The following is a 23,531-nucleotide window of genomic DNA, read 5'->3' on the forward strand; positions in this document are numbered from 1 at the left end:
ATTTTGTTCACTTGAGTACTTACAATATCCCAAATGTTTCCAACTATTTGTATTACGTGAGAAAATTGCAGTTTTAACCAAGGCTCTGGGACGTGTGAGGAGTCGCCTGTCAATGGCGTCAAATCTGCGTTACCCTCGGTTTCCGGTTTTATTTTGTAGAAACCATGGAAACACCAAAGATGCTTTAATATTTACATATTTTAATAGACAACTGTTTTGATATATTTATAGACAAAAATCTAATTATTGTTATATAGCTCAACACGTTTAGTCTTATTGTTTAAATCAATTTTCTTGATTTTTTGCGATTACCATGCTTTACCATGCCTCAGAGAAAAACACTATTTTGTGAAGTAGCTAACATAGCATAATCAGATGCACCTTTATTTTTAGTAACAGTAATACAGAAACTCCATCATACAATACGTTTTAAAATTAATTGCATGTCATTTTTCAACACAAGCCATCCAGCATTAATATAATATTGTAAAATGGATCTATCTTACTGCAGTGTGTAACAGTGTCTCACAGCAGCCGCCGAGTGAACGCTCAGAGTAACGTTATAACATCATTTTCAACACTCTCAAATGTAAGTAATATGATAAACAGAGCTGCGTTACCTCATACTCATGACCGGAAAAGCGGAAGCAGCGCCGGCGACTGTCATAATAAAGTTTTGTGTTGCGCAATCGCTCCAGCTCCTCGTTCAGCTCCACAACACTCGCTCCTGCTCTGCTTCATACTACAGTAACGTTAATAATCACATCCATGAACATGATTTCTTCCCAATCCCAATTCTTTTGCACCGGCCGTTGAGCTGAAGACCACATGTCCCAAGATTCCATGCTCAAACTTGGCATCATCAAGCTAAACCTTTTTCAATCGGCCTCTAGCGACCTCTAGCGGACAGAAAATATTACATAGTGCACCTTTAATGTAGCCCAATTCCACAGGAAAACCGCGGGCTAGGCAACAAGATGTTAAATGTGCAGTGTGTAAATTTTAGTGGCATCTAGTGGCGAGGTTGCGAACTGCAACTAACGGCGCACACCCCTGGCACCAACATGTAGTCTGAGAGAGCAGAGAGTAGCTTGTGTGAAGCAATGAAGTTTCTTCTTACTTCTAACAAAGAACGGTCTCTGCTTCTAATAAACCTGATGACGACTACTACTACTACATGCGTATTCAACATAGTGACGATGCAAGCTGCCTCTAAAAACACGAACGATTTAGAAGAACAACAACATAGTGATGAATTGCGCTCTGTAGAGTGTTTGTCCATTTAGGGCTGCTGTAGAAACATGTCAATGGCGACCTGCAGTGTATGAGATAGAAATGGCTCATTCTAAGGTAATAAAAACATAACGGTTCATTATGTAAGGTCTTTATACCCCACTGAAAACATAGTTATGCATATTATATTGCATTTCTGTCAATAAATCCTCCCAAATTTTACACATTGCACCTTTAAATGCCTCAGGGGGTACGACAATCGAAAAAGTTTGGGAACCACTGAGCTAAACCATGGACCATGTGTAACTCTCCTAGGCCGGTAAGAGGCGCTCTGGTAACTGACGCTAGAGACTGTGGTTAGAGCGGTTGACTCCCATGCCGGTGGACCTGGGTTTGAGTCCCGCTTAGAGTGGGCTGTTTGAACAGGAGGGGTTACACATGCAATGACGGCGGGCCTAGACCGTGGGGCAGTAGGTGAGACCATGGAGGATCAGGTGGCCATGGTGGAGCCAGCAGAGCAGAGGACCAGGAGTTGAGAAGGCTATGGCGGAGCAGAGACATGTACGGCCTCCGTGACCGTGACATGGAGCACAATGAGTTTGTTGACGGCCGTAACAGAGCAGGCAGAAGTTTCAGAGACGTCCTTTTTGGTCGTGACAGGGCAGACAAAGAGGGCTGGGAGAAAAAAAAAAAATCGATTCACCTAGACTTGTGCCGATATTCGGTAATGCGATAAATTGCGATAATGAATATGCACGATATTGTAATCGTCGGCACTTCAGAATACCGTAAATAATACTTTATTACCAATTATTAATATTTTATGAGGCAATTAAGAATACTTTACCCATCAGTCGTATAAAATGCACAACACCGCTGTATTCTGTGTCAAAAGGACACGCGCTCAGATGTAAACAATCCCAACGTGCACGAGAAGCACATGACTGAACGAGTGAAGGAGACGAGCTGAATGAAAGTGCGCGTTCACTCTCTGACAGCAGAGGGCGCTGATGGAACAGCAGCGTGCAGCGGTTACCACGGAAACCGTGCAAACAAAGTAACTGCGCTAGTGAAGTTTTTAAAATGCTTCAAACAGCCATTCATTTTTTTGTAATCTCAGTGTTGTTCATCACAGCACCAAAAACTGAATACTTAAAAAAGACTTAAAAGGATATTTATTTTCAAACCTAAACATTTTTATATTTTAATCTGGACTGCAACATGCCCTAATGATTAGAAATGTTCTGATTATTGTTCAGTAAAACTTTGAAAACATACAGCTTCATTAGTTAACATGTTAATTCATTATCACTAAACTGACAATAAAAATACTTATAAAGTATTAAAAATAACTTATTTAATGGACCTGAGATAAAACTAACAATGATCAGTTGTGTTTCTAAACTAACATTAACAAAAAATAACACTTTCTGTAACAAATGTAGCTATTGCTCAATCTTAGTTCATGCATTAAATAGAGTAAAGTGTTATCTGTTGATCCTTATAGCCTAATTCTTTTGCATTTTAATCTGTTTGAAAATTTGTTTTTGTTTTATTACAAAAAGAGTTCTTAAACCTGTTAAACTATGACAAAAATGGTTTTGCAACTTATTTTAATATCGTGATAATACCGTATACCATGATAAAAGCTTCAGCAATTAATCGCAACATGAAAATTTGATACCGTCACATGCCTAGATTCACCTAACTATCACTATCTTTTTCTTTACAATTTTCTTACAATTTTCGACATCAATTCAAATGAAATTGTCATCACTGAATTCCCATGCACATATCAATATCTTCCCTCCCGCATCCGCACTCTGACCTGTGCATCACTCTGTTGCATACTCTAGTTGGAATTAATGAACATGAACCAATGAAAACACAGAACTGATAATAAGACAATAAACCAATGAGAACATGACACACGAGACAAAGGAACCAATCAAGACATGACATAAACTAAATGACCAAAAGACAAGATCACATGAGGGGCAAGGGAAATCACATGACCAACCAGGAAACAAGACTATGACAAATATCAAAATAAAAGACAAGAAAGTATAAACATAACCAAAACCTAAGACAGACATGACACCTGGTTTCCCTTTTTTTTTATTTTTTTTTATGCGTGTCTCGAAACCCATAAAACTATAAAACAGTGTGCTTACAGTGATACTGATGCCCAGACTACCTCCAGATTTCTGAAGCGTCACAATAAACTCTTCAGGTCTCAAGTTGATCAGAGACGCGGACCTGGAATAATCATCCTGTTAAAGAAAGAAAGAAAAAGAAAGAAAGGACACAACTATTAGACGTGATTCTCTCTCATACTGTAAAATTATATCATGTTGCATTTATTTGATCAAAAATAGTCAAATATTGTGAAATATTACCACAATTTCAAATATCTGTTTTCTATGTGAATATTTCATAGTGTAATTTAAAGCTGATTTACTCCAGTCTTCAGTGTCACATGATCCTTCAGAAATCATTCTAATATGATGATTTGCTGCTCAAGAAACATTTATGATTATTATTATCAATGTTGAAAACAGTTGTGCTGCTTCAGATTTTTATAGTACTAATATTAACAGATACAACTTTTGATATTAAAAATGTATTCATAACTGTTGAGATTAATAAATGCTGTAGAAGAATTGTTCATTGTAATATTTTAGGTTTCAGTTGTTAATATCAGTTAACACAAACTAACAATCCACCATAAAAATATGAACTGAATTGAGTTAAACTGTAATTGTCAAATTAAGCAAAAAGTGTCATTTATAAATGTTTAGATATGTGCACAAATACACATTAACATTCAAAGAAAACAACAAGTCACATGTTCAGTACCTGTGCGTTTATAATGCGAACCTCAGGAACGTGGAGCCTGCTGCTGCCTTTAGGGGTCATCATGACACTGACCAGCTCATCCAGATAGTCGTCTCCTGCTCGACTGTCGGCCAGTATGGTGCTCTGTGACGCGTAGTTCCTCTCCGTCAGATGACCAGCGCCTCCACGCTTATACAGACCTGATGATGTCACAGCGCCATATTTACCACTACTTAAGTCAGTGGTCTCAAACTCAATTCCTGGAGGGCCACAGCTCTGCACAGTTTAGCTCCAGCCCTAAACAAGCACACCTGATCCAGCTAATCAAGGTCTTCAGGATTACTAGAAACTTCCAAGCAGGTGTGAGTTGGAGCTAAACCGTGCAGAGCTGTGGAATTGAGTTTGAGACCACTGACTTAAATAGAATTTATTGATTTAATGAAACATTTTGATGAGTTCTGTTGACATAATGTTGATCGGTACATCAATTTATTATGGTGTAATTTAAACTGAAATTTCGGGTTTTTTAAAAAGTTGTACTTTAGAAATTGGATAACATAATTTACATAATTTTATTAGAGGTTGTCATAGCTCAAAACGATTGATGCAAACTTTTGTTTTGCATTTAAAGTGTACTGATGTTACATTACACGTACACTGCCCTCCAAAGGTTTGGAAACGCCCTAGAAAAGTGGGGTTTTGGACAATATTGGCATGAATCCTTTTTAATTTGTGATAATTTTGCACTGATGAGGGACAACACAAACTACAAAAACATGTTTTATTATTAGACAAAACTTAAATTTTCAATTCATCAAAATATCCAGCGTTAGCAGCTATCTGACCTAAACTGGGTTCTGATTGGTTCATTGTATTCTATACTTAATTGGCAATCAATTGTTGAAGCTATTAAGGTTTTCTGACCCAAAAATCTTTTACAAACCTGGGCCAAGTTTAAACTAGTAACCAGCATCACAACTGGGGCATGTCTGATTTTGACATGTATATATTGCCATTATTATGTAATCAAAATGAAAATTATTATTGCTGGTCTTCAATGATAATGTCAAGTTACTGTAATGTATTTGCACCAAAAAATGTATGCTGATATCGTCCAAAACCAAACTTTTGGAGGGCACGTGAATATAAAAAAGCATGATCGTACTTTTTGGCTGCGAGACAATAAGCTCCACCTCATTGGAGCTGTTCTGCATGATGTCAGCGGCCTCGCTGAAGGACACGCCCTCCAGACTGAGCTGGTTGAGAGAGATCAGTCGACCACCTGATGGAAAGATGGAGCTCGCCTTCACAAATGTTCATACAGCGACTTCTGAGGTCATGTCTCGACGTTAACAATACAAAATAATCTGACGATCGTAAGGATTCACCTGGTTTGATGCGCCCATCTCGGTCAGCCGGGCCTCCGGGTACAATGGATGCAATGAAGATGCCAAGATCCAGTTTCCCAGAGTTGTCTTCTCCAACAATAACAATACCTAGAGGAAAAATAAATAGTTAATTAATATTCTGCATGCCCTTTGTAAAAAAAAAAAAAATGCTGTTTGTACAATTAAATCAATTAAAATGTGCTAAAGTAACACAATCGCTGAACATTTTGTTACTATACATACTTTTATCCACTTAAATTACTTTGGGTCTACCTTAATCATTTTTATTGCATGGATGTTTAGTTCCCAGCATACTTTGCATTGGACAGGATCAGGAGAATGTTGAAATTAACCCTGCGTTCCATTCGGAAGGATCATCCCTATGCCCTAATCCCTTCCCTCCGGAGTGAGAGCTTCAAAGGGATGAAGGGTGTAGGGGTCAAAAAAACTCTTTTTTTGGAACGAACTTCTGCGTCATCTTAACGAGACAATCAAGGAGGAATAGATTGTGCAAGCTGCGCCTTTTGTTTAACGTTAGTTTATTTATTTATTTTTGGTTTATTGCACCATATTTTATATTGTGTCTATGTATTTGAAACATTTGAATGGACTGATAAAGGGAGCTGTAAAGTATTGAGTTGTTTTGACCATAATAATGTACCAAATCTAATCTGTCTCCTCCTTCTGAAAAACACAGTGTGCTCTGATTGGTCGGTTGGAGCAGTGTGTTGTGATTAGTCAGGCGCTTCGAGCATGTTAGGGAAATGACCCGCCCCTTACCTTAATTTAGTAGATTCAATGCATATCTGTTAGTAATGATGAATCTGTATCCATAATCTACTTACCAAGGCCGATTTTGGGATCCTTTTTGAGGGAAACACAGATTATTTCCCTTTCTGGAGGTCGGGAACTTGTTGGAGTATCTGTGAGAAAATGTCACATTGCATTGAGCAGTTTCCCAATGAAACGGCGTAAATGGGTTCATGTTATGGGTTAATCGTCAATCTTACCCCTCAAAGGAGAGGACATCGAAGGGACCTCAGAGCAATACTTTGGAGAGCTACAAGAGCTTCTCTGGAGAGCTGGACTTTGGGATCTAGAAGTGAAACAAACAGACAGGACACCATCAGAACATTGGATAAAGCTGGGTTCAACAGATTTGTATTGTAATTCAAATCTACAGATGCAAATAGATAAAGTGCAAGAAAATAAACACTTAAATGTGTATATTTAGGAAAGACGACATGTTATTAGGTGCAAAAGTTGACAAGTGCATGTTTTCTTCCAGGAATTTAAATAATACATGCACAGAATAAAGGGGCGGGGCCTGGTTGAGTATAGTGTGTTGAAACTGGAGGTTATGGTAAGTGGCGGGACATTTCCCAAACACGCTCAAAGCGCTTGACCAATCACAACAAGCAATCAGAGCACATTGTGCTTTTTCAGAAGGAGGGGCTTCATAGAGAAAGGAGGCTTGTTCAAGACGCATTGGCGCTGCACAGACCGATCGGCGTATGACATCAAAGTACCGCGAGAGCGTTTGGAGAGCTTATGCTTTTGAATCGCTCTTGCGGTACTTTGATGTCATACGCCGATCGGTCTGCGCAGCGCTGATACATCTCGAACAAGCCTAGGAACTAATCAGGGGTGCGTTTTCCGAACAACGATGTAACTTGCTGCTGTACGATGCATCGTTGAACAAATCAACTTGCTAGTTTTGCAAACCTGTCATTCAGCCACATTGGTGAATGACGTCACGCATGTGGTGAGTAATAACTTCTTTAAATAAATCCGTTTGAGGTTGAATTAATGCTAGAATTTCTGCTATAAATTACGGAGGACTAATTCTCATTTTCCTCTGTTATTTTGCTTTATTTCCAGATTGAATCAAATGCGTGTTCTGACGGACTAGAGCACGTACGCACATGTGCACTCTTCAAAAACGCGGCTTTAGATCTCTTGACAAACTAATGACATTTATATACATTTGAAATAAAAGATATAGATTGTACCAAAGTCCCTTTAGACAAGTCATTTCACTCGACGGCCATTTTTGAAACGCCTCTTCTCTTTGAATGGGGAAACATCAAATTCTCCAAAACTGTTTGCCAACCTTACGATTAAATTTCATATTTGAAATCACCAATGAAATCTAACAACAACCGGCTCATAAATTTAGTTTCTAAACGCTCGAATCATGACAAAAACAAACTGTATTTTTCAGGCTGGATCAAGCTAATGCACATGCGCAGACCAAAATGCGCGTCTCTTCAGAGGCGCGAGTCTGACTGTTTCTATAGAAACCGGTGATTCTAACGGCCGTTGAAGTGATGCGATGACTTTACCAGTCAGCGATTGGCTCTTATTTAGAAGGCGGGACTTATTCTGCCATATTGCGCGTTACACTTTATCCCATTCGAAACAATAAACAAACAGCTCACCCCAAATGAGAAAAGTTAACGCAAAATTAACTTATTGAATTACTTTCCAAAGTAATGCAGTTAGTACTTTTTTAGGAAGTAACGCAAGATTGTAATGCATTACATTTAAAAGTAACATAAGAGTCATTTAAGAGTTATGTAATCAGATTACTTTTTTTCAAGTAACTAGTAAATCAACACATTACTTTTAAATTTACAACAAAATATTTGAGTTACTTTTTTAAATAAGTAATGCAAGTTACTTTGTTTTCCCATGTATTGACTTACACCTATCCCAGATGAGAAAAAGTAACACAAAAGTAACTTGTTGCATTACTTTCCGTCAAAAGTAACTAAGTAATGCAAGTAGTTACTTTTTCAGGGAGTAACGCAATATTGTAATGCATTACTTTTAAAAGTAACTTTCCCCAGTGTGTGTGTGTCTACCTGGTATTCCCTACATTATGGAGACCAAGGCTGCGTCCGAAAACCTAGGTAGCAGTCTTGCTGCCTCGCTATCTTATAAGAGAATGACTTGTACGGCAGCGTTTGTGCATGAAGGTACCTCACGAAATTGTTTTCGAACAGACTTCTGAGGCAGCGTAACAAGTTTAATGATCTACAGCAATATAGCGCGAGCTTTGGTGAGAACTAAAAGATTGAATTACTACAGTAGTCATTTCTCGATAGAAATTATATCAAGATTGAAATATGTTGATCAAAATCGTACATTTATACACAAACTGAGCAGCAAACGCAACCTTCGGACGCCATCTTTATTTTTCTAGCTCAACTGTCACAGAATGGAAAGCACAGGATTGTGGGATATCAAAGGCAGCTAAGGATACATCTATGCTTCATTCAAAAATCGATCTGAGGAAGGTATCTCATGAGAGAGGAAGTGAAGCTAACATTGGATTCGGACGTGCCTTGATGCCTTCTTACCTTGAAATGTGTCCTCGGAAGGCAGCATTTTTCAGTTTTCAGACGCAGCCATTGTCTTTTGACTTCCGGTTTGTATTTCCACAGCGATATTTCATTTACACTCTAAAAAAATGCTGGGTTAAAAACAACCCAAGTTGGGTTGAAAATGGACAAACCCAGCAATTGGTTTTTTTCCAACCCAGCGGTTGGGTTAAATGTTTGCCCAACCTGCTGGGTTGTTTTATTTAAACCAACTATTGTTTAAAAATTGCTATATGGCTAGCTTAAAATGAACCCAAAATAGTTGGGAAATTAAAAACCAGATGCAATTATAGGCAACAATAATAGACAAAAGGTGAATGTTTATTAATAAGCTTTAATATTTTATTAATATAAATTTAATAGTTTATTAATATAAATTTGTTAATAAGCAATTTAATAAATGTTTATTGTTTAATAATTATTCATTGAACATTAATAAATGTTCATTTCCAACATACTTTGGCTTAATTTTAATTAAGCAATACAGTAATTTTTAAATAATAGTTGGTTTAAATAAAACTACCCAGCAGGTTGGGCAAACATTTAACCCAACCGCTGGGTTTGTCCATTTTCAACCCAACTTGGGTTGTTTTTAACCCAGCATTTTTTAGAGTGACTGCTCGTTTTAAAATCTTCCTGATCTACTGACATTTGTTAAGACATCTGCTTTAAACATGCTCATGATAACTTTCATTAACTCTACAACAAGTAAATCCACTTAACCAACTAATTATTCTTTGACAGCGATGCCATAGAAATATACAGTTCAAAGACAATTTAATAAACATGGCGGCACGCTGGTTTCTCTGGTAAATAGGGTCTATAGTCTTTGATTGTACTTAATGTCAGCTTGCTTATTTTGCTCAAGATAATGATTTATTAAGTGCACATGTCATAAAAAAACTATGCTTCTAACCACAGCTCGAGAGCTGTCGTTCCAACCACACAAGTTTACGATGCAGTTTGCAAATGTTCGTTTGAACTATGGTTTCGGAAAACACCATATCATTGAACCATGTAAGCAACGACGGAACTTGCGATGTTAGTTGGCTAATGATGCTTTTGGGAAAAACGCACCCCTGAGCATTACTGACAGAGAGAGAGGAGCTGCAAAAGTCAAATACCATTGTCTGACGCCGGTTTGAACATATAAGGCTGCTATTGACAGTTTCAGTGCGTGAGATTGTCCTGTTTTGTTGCTGCATGACCTCTCTTCTGGAAAGGGGGCGGGAGCAGCAGCTCATTTGCATTTAAAGGGACACACACAAAAATGGCATGTTTTTGCTCACACCCAAATAGGGGCAAATTTAACACTATAATACATGACTGTGTGGGATATTTTGAGCTAAAATGTCCAATACACACTCTGGGGACATCAGAGACTTATAATACATCTTGTAGGTCCCCTTTAATACAAAGAATTTGTTCTCACCCGGTGTGGTCTAACAAGTCTCTCTGTAGTTTGATCTTTGATTCGATGCGGGTTGCGATGTCCTCACAGAGTTTGCTCATGGAGTCTTCGGCAGCGGCATCAAGGCGTCCGTCGTTGAGAGCGACCTCGTTGTTCTGAGCTCGGCACATGGCTGCATACTGCACAATACTCTCCTCTACAGAAACATTTACACTGCTGCTTATTGTGAACCACTAACATACAAGCCCAAATAAGAATTTAACAGCTGATCGTGCTTTAATAGAGCGGATTTGGACTAACCTGAAGCGAGGCTGTTCGTGAGCTGGCGAGAGCTCATCTCCTTGTGAAACTTGTGCTGTGCGGAGCAGAGGTCGCAGAGGTATTTGGCAACTTTTGATTTTTCGGTTAAAAACGTCTGCTTCTTTTTACTGGCGCTGCTCTCAATGATGAACTTACGTCGCTGTGTTGATGAGGACAAAGGAGTAAGAATTATTATGTGGACCATCATCATCAGATTAAATTATACAGCCCTTTATTTACTAGATTTATAACTCTTTTTAATTCACACAACTTAATAATTATCAACATAACTTTAATTTTGATATTTCTTTGCAGGATTTAAAGTCATAAAATACTAAAAAAGTCATACATATATGCTCATGCAACAACAAAACAGGACAATCTCACGCACTGAAATATATATGTATATATAAGCCTTTTTTTTGTTACAATCTCTCAACAGTTACATTACCTATAAATTTATGACTTTAAACCCCACAAAGTTCATTTTTAATAATGCCAAAAAAGTATAATATAATCAAAGGAAAAGCATCATATAAATAGCTTACTTACAATGTGCACATTCAACTTAGAGGAGGAAGACATGTTTTAACTTTGTTTGTTTTTTTTGTATTTTAACGAAAATACAAAATTTTTTTTAAAGATGATGAAGGTGTTTTGCATTAGTGTGGACTCACAGCTGAGCTGATACTGCTGGTCTCTCTCCAGTGGAATCTATGGCTTGCGGTACGGGAGTTATTTATAACTTCATACACAACGATGCCTTTGGCACAGACTCCCAGGACCAGCTCTCCAAAGACAGGCTTCTTCTCACGGGCCACGCGGTGAAACAGCACTCCGTACTCCGGAAGCTGCTGAACGCTCTGTGGGGGAGTCGAGGCAGTGCTGCCAAGTCAATTGGACAGATTATGTAATGTAGGACACCCACTACCCATCATCGCATCCAGAAAAGCTGTTCAGACCTAATGGTGTCTGTAAAAATATTTGGCCAGTAGCCCGTCGAGTCATTATGGGTTTGAATAAATCCAATAGATGGCAGGAGGATGAAGAGCATTTTGTCACAAACAAATGCAGCTGTCACATTTTCCATCGTTCTCATTCTTTATTTTTCACTCAATTTTAAAATAATTATGGCCCCAAAAATGATTTGGACACATAAGTCACATGTCAAAAGGTCTGAATTTATCAAACCAAGAACTATCTCAGATCTAACTTCATTTTTCAGAGTGACTTTTAACTAACTTGAGTGACAACCAGACAGTTAATATTTCCCTAATACTTTTGCACTACTATACTTTTAATACTTTTAAACTGCATATCTGTTGTTTTATATCCTATAATCTACAACCTAGCAAATATTTTTTGTAAAATGTACTTTATTTCAAATGCATGCATTTGGTTTGATATTTTGTTAGCCTAAGACGTAAAAATAGAAGAACATCATTGCTTTAGATATCACACACGCACACATATACATATTATATATATATAATTTATATATATCTGAATTAGAAATATAGAAAATATTAAATTATTTGTTATATTATATTTAAAAAAAATTGAAAAGATTATTTAATTGAATAAAATATGTATTTTGTCATAAAATCATAAAAAAATTCTTGTTACTTAAAATAAAATAAACATTAACTGAAATAAAATATATTTTTATTAAACTTGCAATTTAATTAATAGTAAAATTACATCAAATTGAATTGAACAATCCTTGATCAATTATTCAATTAAATTGCGTAAGGATTATTCAATTCAATTTGATGGAATTTTACTATTAATTAAATTGCATAAATCTTAAAAAAAAAAAAGACAATGTTTTTGAGTGTATGAGGTTGAGTCAAAAGTTTAACTAAAATGAAAAAGGGGAAAAAAAAAGAAACTACTTTTCATATAAACTAGTTATAGTAACTATGAGGTTTTGAGTCAAAAGTTTAATTACACAAATGTGTGTTTACTGTGGTTTTGGTTTAAAACCATCTCATATTACAATATTTTTATGTGAATTCCTTTCTCTAGACTAAAGTTACAATATCATCATGGGCTTTTTTGGTTCAATAAACAAGTGAACACAATAAAACCATACAAATATTCAGAAGAGTAGATTTAAACTAAAAAAATAGGTTAAACTGTATTATCAAGATTAAGATTTTTATTTTGAATAAATTAAGTCAGCCTTTTTATTGCATTTGATATTACTGTGTTATTGCATCATTGCTGTTTTGTAATTGTTTTACTGTTTTCATTTTGTTGAAAACCCCTAACAGGCTGTTTAATGGCAGGCTTTGACAATAATGAGTATTTTTTATAGTTCAGTGAAAATATAAACGTGTGACAATTTGCCTCAGTCTACCCTACACACTTCATATAAAGGTAACGTTACTTTCATAAGGAATCATAATGAAATAAACCATACAGGCGGTCAATAAGAACAGAAGTGAATATAACCTTGAGAAACTCGAGCTCTGCCTCCTCTGTAGTCATGTTTGCATTGTTGGCGTGTAACCGTAGCAACTCGTCTTTCAGGCAAGGCATTGCCATTTTCTGCAAAACGCTCTTGGAGACGTAATGCTCCGGCTGATAGTAGTTCTTCCCGTAGACCTTCATAAGACACAGAAAACATGCTAAAACCTTCATGTTTGAATCTTCCTAAAACAAGGAAATTAGTGCATTACATAATCGTCCAGCATCAGCTTGATATAAATCTGACCTGATATGTTCTCAATTCTTCCTGAAGATGTAATGGTGTTATTTATAAACATTTATTTTTAAACCATTTATAGATGTGACATCACTGAACAGATATACACACAAATATGTATGACTGCAACAATGCCGTCATGTGTTTATTTCAGGCAACATTTCTCATTTACATTTTTAATTTGAAATGCCAAGATAACTCAAAATGAATTATTAATCAATATCAGAATTTAAAAATATTTAAAAATATATTATTATATTAAATTATTTATTTTTTTATATTTTAAAGTCATTTGAAAAAGATTATTTGTTTCAATAAAATATTTTCTTTTTTTTAATTATATCATTAAAATTTTATTGTTTTTATTATTAATTTTATTTTTATTAATTTTTATTTTTTAATTATTATTATTTTTAAAATACCAGACCTGGGTTATTATAGTTAAGCAAAACTTAAAAAAATAAATAAAATAGAAATAGAAATCAAATAAATCTAAAATTATAGATTAAATAAATAATAAAAAAAATGAATATAAAAAATACACAACAAATACAAATAATAATAATAATAATAATAATAAAATAAAAAAATGGAAAAACCACACAACACAATTACAAAAAATTTAAAATGAAAATAGAAAATAGAAAAACAAAAAACTAATTCAAAATATTAATAAGTTGTCACCCAGGGAATTTCTAAATAATCTTTTTCAATTAATTGTAAAAAAAGAAAAAAAAAAAAAGAAAGAAAAAGTAAATGGTGTTTAAGTTGAAGTACTATAATAACTAAAACTAATCTAAAACTAAAAAGTAATACTTATTAAAAACTATATATATTTTATTTTTTTTAAATAATAATAAAAAGGAAAAAAAAGCAAAAAATTTAACCAAAATTAAAATGAAAACAGAAAATAAAAAATATAAAATCCAATGCAAAATATGAACAAAAATCATAATAAATCTCAGTGATAGTAAAATGACAGTGATACCTCAGGCATACTGTCCCCAAACTCGGCCTGAAGAGCCAAGGCACCAAGAAACAGGCAGGTCTCCTCGTTACAGGGCAGCTGCTCGTCCAGAATGTCCCGTCTCAGCTGGAGATAGTACTGATGACGGGTCAGCTTGTGTCTGCCACGAACAAGGGCAAAGTTAAGCTGTTGCACACCGTACGCTTTATAATAGTCCTTTACGACTGTTGCTAGTCGGATTGTACTAAGCCGTGTCACACTGACTGTACGGCAGTCAAGACGTGATAAAAACATCATTGTCATTCTTTTACAGAGCGCTTGCGCATCCCAATCCTCCTTATTTTTACAGTTTACTGCACTTTGATATTCTTCTCTGCATTTCCCTGATAAATCGAAAGTCTTGCACATTCACAGAAAACACCTTAGAAAAATAAGACTAAACATGTAATACGCATGTGCACGCCATCACCGTTTTCACAGATTCGCATTCTTGCAGTTTACATGGAGATGACACTTTGAAAAGTTGGTGTTTTCAGGCCACCAAAACGAACGGCCAGCGCATAAAAAGTTTTCAGTTTTTAGTTGAAAGCTGTGTTGTGTAAACAGCCGCTAAAACTAGTAACTTTTAACTAATGTAAATAAAAATGACGCTTCAGGGCGCAAGATTACTGACTGTAATATCGTTGCTTTTGTTACTTGGCAGATTGTTCTGTACGTTTTAATGGCGGAAACTTTTACATTTTTTAAAGTATTTTTTAGCACAATCATTACAATTATATGCATATCAGCTGAAATAATTTAAACTCGTATTAATGTCAACATATGTATTTATTTGATGAGTAAACATATAGGCCAGTTTCACAGACAGGGCTTAGACTAAGCCAGGATTATAGGCCTTAGTTCAATTGACCTTTCGCCGGGAGTTTGATTGACAAGCGATCTAACCAGTCATAACGCCGAATCCACTATTTTGTCCGACAAAGATTAACCTCGGTGGACTTGAACTTGAAAAATGGTGTGTACTGACATCTTTCCGTGTTTGAAACAACACTCCTTCTGATGATCATTCATGTTTGTGAAGCAAGTGGTGGTTTGATGTTGTTTCGCTAATTGCGTCGGCAGGTTACAAAATCGTACAGTTGAACCTGACTTTATACAGCAGGAACTGGTAAAAACACTATTAAATGAGGGAAAGGAAGAGACTTACAGAAGGAGAGAGACGTCAGTCACAAAGAATTTGATGCGGAAATGAAGCACAAATGTGGCAGTGGGCACTTTTTTCCAGGCGGCAGGGGCAACTTTGGACATTTTTGTGTCGTTGTCGAGAAAGAAAAATTCATTATCTGAAAAAGAGAAACTATTAGAAACAAACCCAGCTGACCTAATTATTCATCAATATATAATATGTGAAAAAGATTCCTTGTTTAAATATTTATTTTTATTTAAAAAAAAAAAAACACATTTTCAGGCAACATTTCTCATTTTCATTCATATACTAAAATAACTGAAATAAAGCTATACACAGCAAAATCTCCAGAGTTAAATCAACTCAGAGTACATATGGTGCCTAAAATAACACTAAAGCAGAGTTAAAGTTAATGTGATAATTAAGCAATTAATTAAGTGATGATTGTGCAGTAGTGATGAACACCTGCTGTTAACAAGCAGAAACGCTGAAGAAAAGAGAAACGCATGAACTACAACTGACTTCAGTCACAGCCTTATTGCTTAATTATCTCATTAACTTTAACTCTGCTTCAGTGTTACTTTAACACTATTCAGAGAGGGAACATATGAGCCGAGTTGGAGATTTTACTGTGCATAGACAAACAAAATTATTAAAAGTAAAAATGAACTCAAATAATAATAGTATTTTAAAGATATAAACTAATATAACACTATAACAGGACAAACATGTTTAAAATACATGGTGTAAATTACCATCACTATATGCAAGGCCAAAGTAAAAATGTTCCACGAGGTTTGCATGAGCGATGATCATATCAAAGACGTCTCGTCCTCTGGACTTGACGTCACACTTGAGCAGAATGTTCTGTCCATTTGGCATCATAACCGTCAAGTCCCTGTGGTTTGAACTTGAACGCCCTTTGTTTGACTGTTCAGAGAGAGAAAGAGAGGAAATCAGCACATATAACTGATCCTTCTTATACAGGCTGCCAATGCCAGTATTGTGTAACAGACTGCTTGGTGTAGAGCCAGTACTCTCGCTCTTAGGATATCAGACTGACCACAATAGAATTAGGCAGCTCTAAAACGACGAGAGGCTCCTCCAGCATTCTGATGAACTCTGGGCCCGTATCCTGAGGACGACCACACACAAGAAATAGTCAGAAATCCTGAATGGCACATTTTATAAACCAAAAGAAATAATAAGGGGACATTTAGGGCAGATTTACTGACAGCTTGCGCCAGAGCAAACCCCCTTTTAGCATTAAAAAAAACTACTGTCAGGATTTACTAAAGACACGCAGTGAAAAATTAGTCATGAAAAGGCTCATTAGGGGTTCAAGTGTGTTGCGCTAAAACTCTGTTGTAATTGTTAAAATTTCCATGGATCAGCATTCTCCCCTAAAAGTGATCGGACTAAACCGAAAGTCATAGAGACTTGAAACTTTGAGGGCTGGTAGTACTCACACAGTCTACAACGTCACAAAGGCTTGCCCCGATCGACCTGATGGGGGCGCTACAGCTGTGAAAAGTACAAAACTGCATATTTGCCAAAATTTTGTGGCATTTTGGATTTTTTGAAAAAACTACTTTTGCAAACTAGTCCTAGGTTTTTGGCCCGATCGGAACTAAACCAGTGCAGTGAGATTCTCTGGAATCTGATTGTCAATAATTATAAAAAAAAAGTTGAAAATTTGGATTCACGGTTTCTAAGCGCTGCCAAAACTTTCAAAGTGGGCGGAGCCAGTTTTACTAAAATGGCTATAACTCATGAACAGAATGAAATATTTTCACCAAATTTGGTACATATATGTAAGAGCTCATTCTGTGGATGAGAGTAAAAGGACACAATGACTGGCCACTTGGTGGCACTATAACAAGGAAAAAACTTAAAAATGCCTATAACTATGCAACCCAAAGTCTGATTTACCTGAAAATTTGCATGCGGTGTCTTTGTCCAAGGTGCCAAGACTGCCTTTGGAGACATTCGCATATTATGAAAAATGCAGCCGCCGGCGGCCAGTGAAGTTTGACAAGGTTAACGGATGCTGATCAAAATGAAACTCATGACTCATGGCCCTAGAGGCCTCTGAGATATTGAAAAAGATATTGGCCACCAGAGGGCACATTCACGTTTTTCACTTGCAATTTTTTTTTTTTTTGTATATGCCCATGACATTCACACTATTTGGTAGAACTCCTCATTCTGAGCAACTTTGCCTCTAGGACTGCCACTGTCCATCGAATTGTGGAGATTATTTCAAAAACCTACTTTGGCGAAATAGTCCAAGGTTTTTGGCCCAACCTCGATAACTGTTAAAAAGCTTTATAAACCATATATTTCCTATGGTAAATTGCCTGTATTGGCTATAAATGGTCTTTTCCATCTATGATCGAGATGTCTGAAAGATGTCTCCAACCCTTTTCCATCTATGATGCTAATAAAAACATTATACAGGCCTTAAAGTGCTTGAACCCCGATAATTGCATATGCATTTGTAGGATTTTCCCTTTCAGATGCAATATTTATGGGAGGAGAGTATTTAAATGAATCATGCAATGTGATTTATTAAGGTTTGCGCTAGTCATTTAACTGGTATTTGCACTATTATTTAACACCCCAAAAAAAGCATGTCTTATAGTCCCACTGAAGTTCCTTGAAATGCGCCTCATAGTGTTGGCATAATTTCCACAGAAACAGGAAGACAGGGCGGGACATATCAAGCAGGTTCTCCTCTTTTTCAAATTTGCCCTGTTTAGTAAATCTGGCCTTCAGTTCCTTACCTTTATTTTCCTTTCATTAAGGCTGAATGAAGAGCCAAACAGCTGATTTGGCCTTGAGTTGAACTGACGCCGTCTATCATGAATAGGACTTTGGGGCATCCATGTGCTGTTTCTGCTCCTTTGGTGTAAACTTCTAGAAGATGAAGAGCAGTGAATTTGGATATTGATTAAAACCTTTGGTAGCACTTTACAATAAGGTTCCATCTGTTAACATTAGATAACTACATTTAAAAAATACTTCTAAAGCATTAATTAAAAGTTAATTTCAATGTTTACTAATACGTCCGGGGGATAAACACACATACACTATATTGCCAAACGTTTTGGGACACCTGCCTTTACGTGCACATAAACTTGAATGACATCCCATTCTGAATCCATAGGGTTTAATATGGAGTTGGCCCACCCTTTACAGCTATAACAGCTTCAACTCTTCTGGGAAGGCTTTCCACAAGGTTTAGGAGTGTGTTTATGGGAATTTTTGACCATTCTTCTAGAAGCGCATTTGTGAGGTCAGGCAGTTATGTTGTCGAGAAGGCCTGGCTCACAGTCTCCGCTCTAATTCATCCCAAAGGTGTTCTGTCGGGTTGAGGTCAGGACTCTGTGCAGGCCAGTCAAGTTCCTCCACACCAAACTCACTCATCCATGTCTTTATGGACCTTGCTTTGTGCACTGGTGTGCAGTCATGCTGGAACAGGAAGAGGCCATCCCCAAACTGTTCCCACAAAATTTGGAGCATGAAGTTGTCTAAAATGTCTTGGTATACTGAAGCATTAAGAGTTCCTTTCACTGGAACTAAGGGTTCAAGCCCAACCCCAGAAAAACAACCCCACACCATAATACCCCTCCACCAAACTTTACACTCGGCACAATGCAGTCAGGCAAGTACCGTTCTCCTGGAACCGCCAAACCCAGACTCGTTCATCAGATTTCCTGACAGAGAAGCGTGATTGGTCACTCCAGAGAACACGTCTCCACTGCATCCGACGCTTTGCATTGCACTTGGTGATGTAAGGCTTGGATGCAGCTGCTCGGCCATGGAAACCCATTCCATGAAGCTCTCTAGGTACTGTTCTTGAGCTAATCTGAAGTTTGGAGATCTGTAGCTATTGACTCTGGCGACTTCTGCGCACTGTGAGCCTCAGCATGCGCTGACCCCGCTCTGTGATTTTACGTGGTCTGCCACTTCATGGCTGAGTTGCTGTTGTTCCCAAATGCTTCCACTTTGTTATGATACCACTAACAGTTGACCGTGGAATATTTAGTAGTTAGGAAATTTCACAAATGGACTTATTGCACAGGTGGCAACCTATCACGGTACCACGCTTGAATTCACTGAGCTCCTGAGAGCGACCCATTCTTTCACAAATGTTTGTAGAAGCAGTCTGCATGCCTAGGTGCTTGATTTTATACACCTGTGGCCATGGAAGTGATTGGAACACCTGAATTCAATGATTTGGAGGGGCGTCCCAATACTTTTGGCAATATAGTGTACTAATCATCAAAATCAACATAAAATGAAAATTAATTTAATACACATTCTTGGTCTAACTGTGTTATTCATCAGTGAAAATCACTTATATTGAAAATAAACTTGGTCTTCATAATCTTTTATCAAAATGGCTCTGCATCTGCAACAAATTTCCTTGAATTACGTCACAAAACTCCTTCCCTAAAACCATCAGTCAGGGTTGCGTTTCCCGAAAGCATCGTTATACAATTATGGTCGCAAGTTTCATCGTTATCCGCAAAGTTCAATGAGTTCAAAGGAGACCCGATTCCTGTGGGCGACTCAGTTTCTCATAACAACGGTTGTGACTAGCTAGTTGATTTCTTCAACGCAATGCAGATCAGCAGTGAGTTATGTCGTTGTACAGGAAATGCACCCCTGATCTCCCACTTTTCATGATCCAATCAATTCCCAATGGGTAAAATCAATGGGATTTTTTTTCCCCCCATTACTGACGTTGAATAGACGATTTGAGTGCTACTCACCTGCTGAAGTCTGCTGGTGATGGTGTGCTGTTCCCTTTTAGAGGCCAAACTGAGTTTTGACAGGAAGCACCTAATGGAAAAGAAGAGGGTAATACGACATTATATAATTTTAAGAGTAATGCCACTGGGTGAGGTTATTTATAAATTCATTATTGGATCAATTAAAGTTTCAGGAAACATACCCCGAAGTCTTTCTCTAACCATCTGGCTTCGGTCTATGAGATGAGCAGAATTATTTGGGCTTTTTTCAGCCTGAAAAAAACAAAAACAGTGCTCAGCATCTACTATTGTTAAGTAATTAAGGCTGATCCATATTCAAGGTAAAAACTGGGGCGAAAATGCACTAACTAATTGCATTTAATATAAATCTAAACTATAATACATTTTAATTTAATTGTAAATAACTTGCAAACAAGTGTCTGAAAACATTATGTTCACTACTAGCTGGTAATCTCATGTTTTTACCATATTTTAAGTGTTGCATCAACATCACAGTACAGCAGCTCACAGTTACCTGCAGTACATCCTCCGCCATCTGTCTGATGGTTTTCTCCGGCCGGGGCAGGACAGCAGTCTTATGGTGTTGTTCGCACGTCTCCAGCACTGTCAGTAGGTTCACCCTTTTGTAAGCCACATCCTCGCACATGCTCAGTAAAAGACTGTTCAGGTCGCCACTGAGCTGGACAGGCTAGCGAGAGACGAAGTGCAATAAGTGTTTAATTTACACTTTTAAAAAGTGCACACACATTGATAAATGTAAATGCTAATTTTAAGAGGGATGATTGATTCTTATATTTTCATATGTAATAGGGTTGTGCATTCCCAAGTTGCCAAGTTGAGTATTTTCACACATAAATATTAGGTTTGCATTTGGATATATATTTAGACATTATCACAAAAGTGACCAGGTCCATACCAAAAATGTTATTCAAAATATACAATTTTTACAGAGGTTTTTTTCTTTTTGTGAAAAAGAGTAACCCACCTGATTCTGTGGAAGTTGATAATCTACCGTCCAATAGAGAGTCATGCCTAGTGAGTAAACCACCATCTAAAATCAAAGCAAATAAATGCTAAATTTTGTCTTGATTTGCCAAAAAACATGCTTGAAAAGAGCATCTTCTTAAAGGGTTAGTTCACCCAAAAATGAAATTTCTGTCATTAATTAATGTCGTTCCACACCCATAAGACCTTTGTTCATCTTCAGAACACAAATTAAGATATGTTTGATGAAATTAGAGAGATGACTCGTCCATAGACAGCAATATAATCAACACTTTCAAGGTCCAGAAAGGTACTAAAGACATTGTTAAACAGTCATGTGACTGCAGTGGTTCAATCTTAATGTTATGAAGAGACGAGAATACTTTTTGTGCGCAAAACAAAACAAAAATAACCACTTTATTCAACAATCTCTTCTCTTCTGTGTCATTCTTATATGTTGTTTATGTCCAGCGCTTCCATGTTCATCATCAGAACACCGACTCATTATTGGCCGGATTCACATGCATGCGTCGTGCTGATCACATGACCAGCTTTGGCCAATACTGAGCCGGCATTCGGATGTAAACACAGAAGCTTCACTGTGCTTACTCCCAGGGAAGAGAAGAAATTGTTGAATAAAGTTGTTTTTTTTGTTTTGTTTTTGCACACAAAAAGTATTTTTGTCTCTTCATAACATTAAGGTTGAACCACTGCAGTCACATGACTGTTTAAATGATGTCTTTAGTACCTTTCTGGACCTTGAAAGTGTCGATTATATTGCTGTCTGTGGACGAGTCATAAATCTTAATTTGTGTTCTGAAGATGAATGAAGGTTTTACGGGTGTGGAACGACACGAGGGTGAGGAATTAATGACAGAAATATCATTTTTTGGGTGAACTAACCCTTTAAGACACTGACCACTCCTTCCTTAACCTTCAGCAAGAAGGTCAAGCTGGAAAACATCTACCACAATTATAGGCCACCTCACCTTCTCCGTGGCCTGTCTCCTGGAGGAAGTGTGGCTCTGGGACATTTCTGGGGAAGTGAATGAGCCCACGTCCTCAGATCGGACACAGGTCTTGAAGGCAATACTGCCGACTGCAGAAAGGAGCATGGAGCCGGGGCTGATGACACAGCACATGTTACCAGGATCTGGAGGAAGGGACAGAGGTACAGATTACGTTGGCATTGGCAGTGAAGGATAAGAGCAAGAAAAAGAGCACTACCTTTACTGGAGATGTCTATCAAGGCTTCTGCAGCACCTAGGAGGAGAGCCCAGACCTCATCCTCCTCCAGAGGTGCTCCTCGTGACTCCAGCACCTCTGCCAGGGTCACAAACATGCTCATTCTGCCAGCTGCAAAACACACAGAAGCACATTATATAATGAATATACTCAATGACTGAATCATTCTTACAGTGATTATTATTTTTCTAGCATGTTTGGCAGCAGTTCTTTTAATCCTAACTGATGGAGTGTGAAGCTTTTCATTTCTTAAACAACCATGTAGGGATTAGGAAGACACATCATGGCGATATTCCAGGATGATAATGTCAAGATTCATTAGGCTCAGAATGGTTGGGATGGTTTCACACATGAATTGGTGCCTCTGACTCCAGACCTTAAGTCTTTGGGATGTACTGGAGAAGACTTTCCAGAGCGCTCACCTCTTGCATTGTCAATACAAGATCTTGACCAAAAATTGATTGACCTCTTGATGGAAATAAATGTTGTGATGTTATTCCGATCAAGAGTTGCATTCATTTTTTGTCAAGATCTTGGACAAAAATATCATATTTTGTGTCTGGTACTCAAATATGTTGCTTACGGACTTGAGGGGAAAGTATATGGATTTCTGCATACAATGGCCATTAAATTGGATCTTCAACTAGCAACAGCAATTGAAAAAGATAGTCTGCAAGTAAAACACAATGGAAAAGTATGTGGATCCCTAGGCTAATGATGTCTCCAAAAGTTAATTGGAGATAGAAGTTAACCTGGAGTCTAAAGAAAGATTGGAAGGGAAAACCAGTTATGAGTTCCCTTGTGAAAAAGAAAACTGCTTAATTGAATTGAATATGCAATTTGTAGTTTACTTCAAATCTTAAAAGTATATTTAAAAAAAGAAAACTGCTGTTTTTTTAAGTACACCTTTAAAAGTGCACTCTGTAATAATGTCAAATGAAAAGTTTTATTTTAAAGTACATTTTAACTCATTATGTTAACTTTTGTCATGCTAACGCAAATTCTAAATATTTTCAATATGAAAAAATGCTGGGTTAAAAACAACCCAAGTTGGGTTGAAAATGGACAAACCCAGCAATTGGGTTGTTTTAACCCAGAATTT

The 23,531-nt window shown here is 37.0% G+C and overlaps 1 protein-coding gene across 1 annotated transcript in view; it reads right to left on the reverse strand.

Annotated features, from left to right (window-relative positions):
* frmpd2 (FERM and PDZ domain containing 2) overlaps nt 1-22,532 on the reverse strand; it is a 31,620-nt gene extending 9,088 nt beyond the window's left edge. The window contains exons 1-21 of the mRNA XM_067369950.1: nt 22,412-22,532; nt 22,174-22,337; nt 21,186-21,251; nt 20,715-20,888; nt 20,383-20,452; nt 20,201-20,270; nt 18,206-18,338; nt 16,483-16,554; nt 16,175-16,349; nt 15,441-15,576; nt 14,255-14,393; nt 13,014-13,166; nt 11,234-11,419; nt 10,557-10,716; nt 10,278-10,452; nt 6,470-6,555; nt 6,305-6,382; nt 5,460-5,567; nt 5,237-5,353; nt 4,093-4,271; nt 3,408-3,506 (exon numbers count right to left, since the gene is read on the reverse strand). Of these exons, the coding sequence (XP_067226051.1) occupies nt 3,408-3,506; nt 4,093-4,271; nt 5,237-5,353; nt 5,460-5,567; nt 6,305-6,382; nt 6,470-6,555; nt 10,278-10,452; nt 10,557-10,716; nt 11,234-11,419; nt 13,014-13,166; nt 14,255-14,393; nt 15,441-15,576; nt 16,175-16,349; nt 16,483-16,554; nt 18,206-18,338; nt 20,201-20,270; nt 20,383-20,452; nt 20,715-20,888; nt 21,186-21,251; nt 22,174-22,337; nt 22,412-22,532 (2,661 nt within the window). The remainder of the gene's footprint in view (nt 1-3,407; nt 3,507-4,092; nt 4,272-5,236; nt 5,354-5,459; nt 5,568-6,304; nt 6,383-6,469; nt 6,556-10,277; nt 10,453-10,556; nt 10,717-11,233; nt 11,420-13,013; nt 13,167-14,254; nt 14,394-15,440; nt 15,577-16,174; nt 16,350-16,482; nt 16,555-18,205; nt 18,339-20,200; nt 20,271-20,382; nt 20,453-20,714; nt 20,889-21,185; nt 21,252-22,173; nt 22,338-22,411) is intronic.
* Between the last annotated feature and the right edge of the window lie 999 nt (nt 22,533-23,531).

Source organism: Chanodichthys erythropterus, chromosome 19 (assembly GCF_024489055.1).
Source record: "Chanodichthys erythropterus isolate Z2021 chromosome 19, ASM2448905v1, whole genome shotgun sequence".
NCBI classification, from domain to species: Eukaryota; Metazoa; Chordata; class Actinopteri; order Cypriniformes; family Xenocyprididae; genus Chanodichthys; species Chanodichthys erythropterus.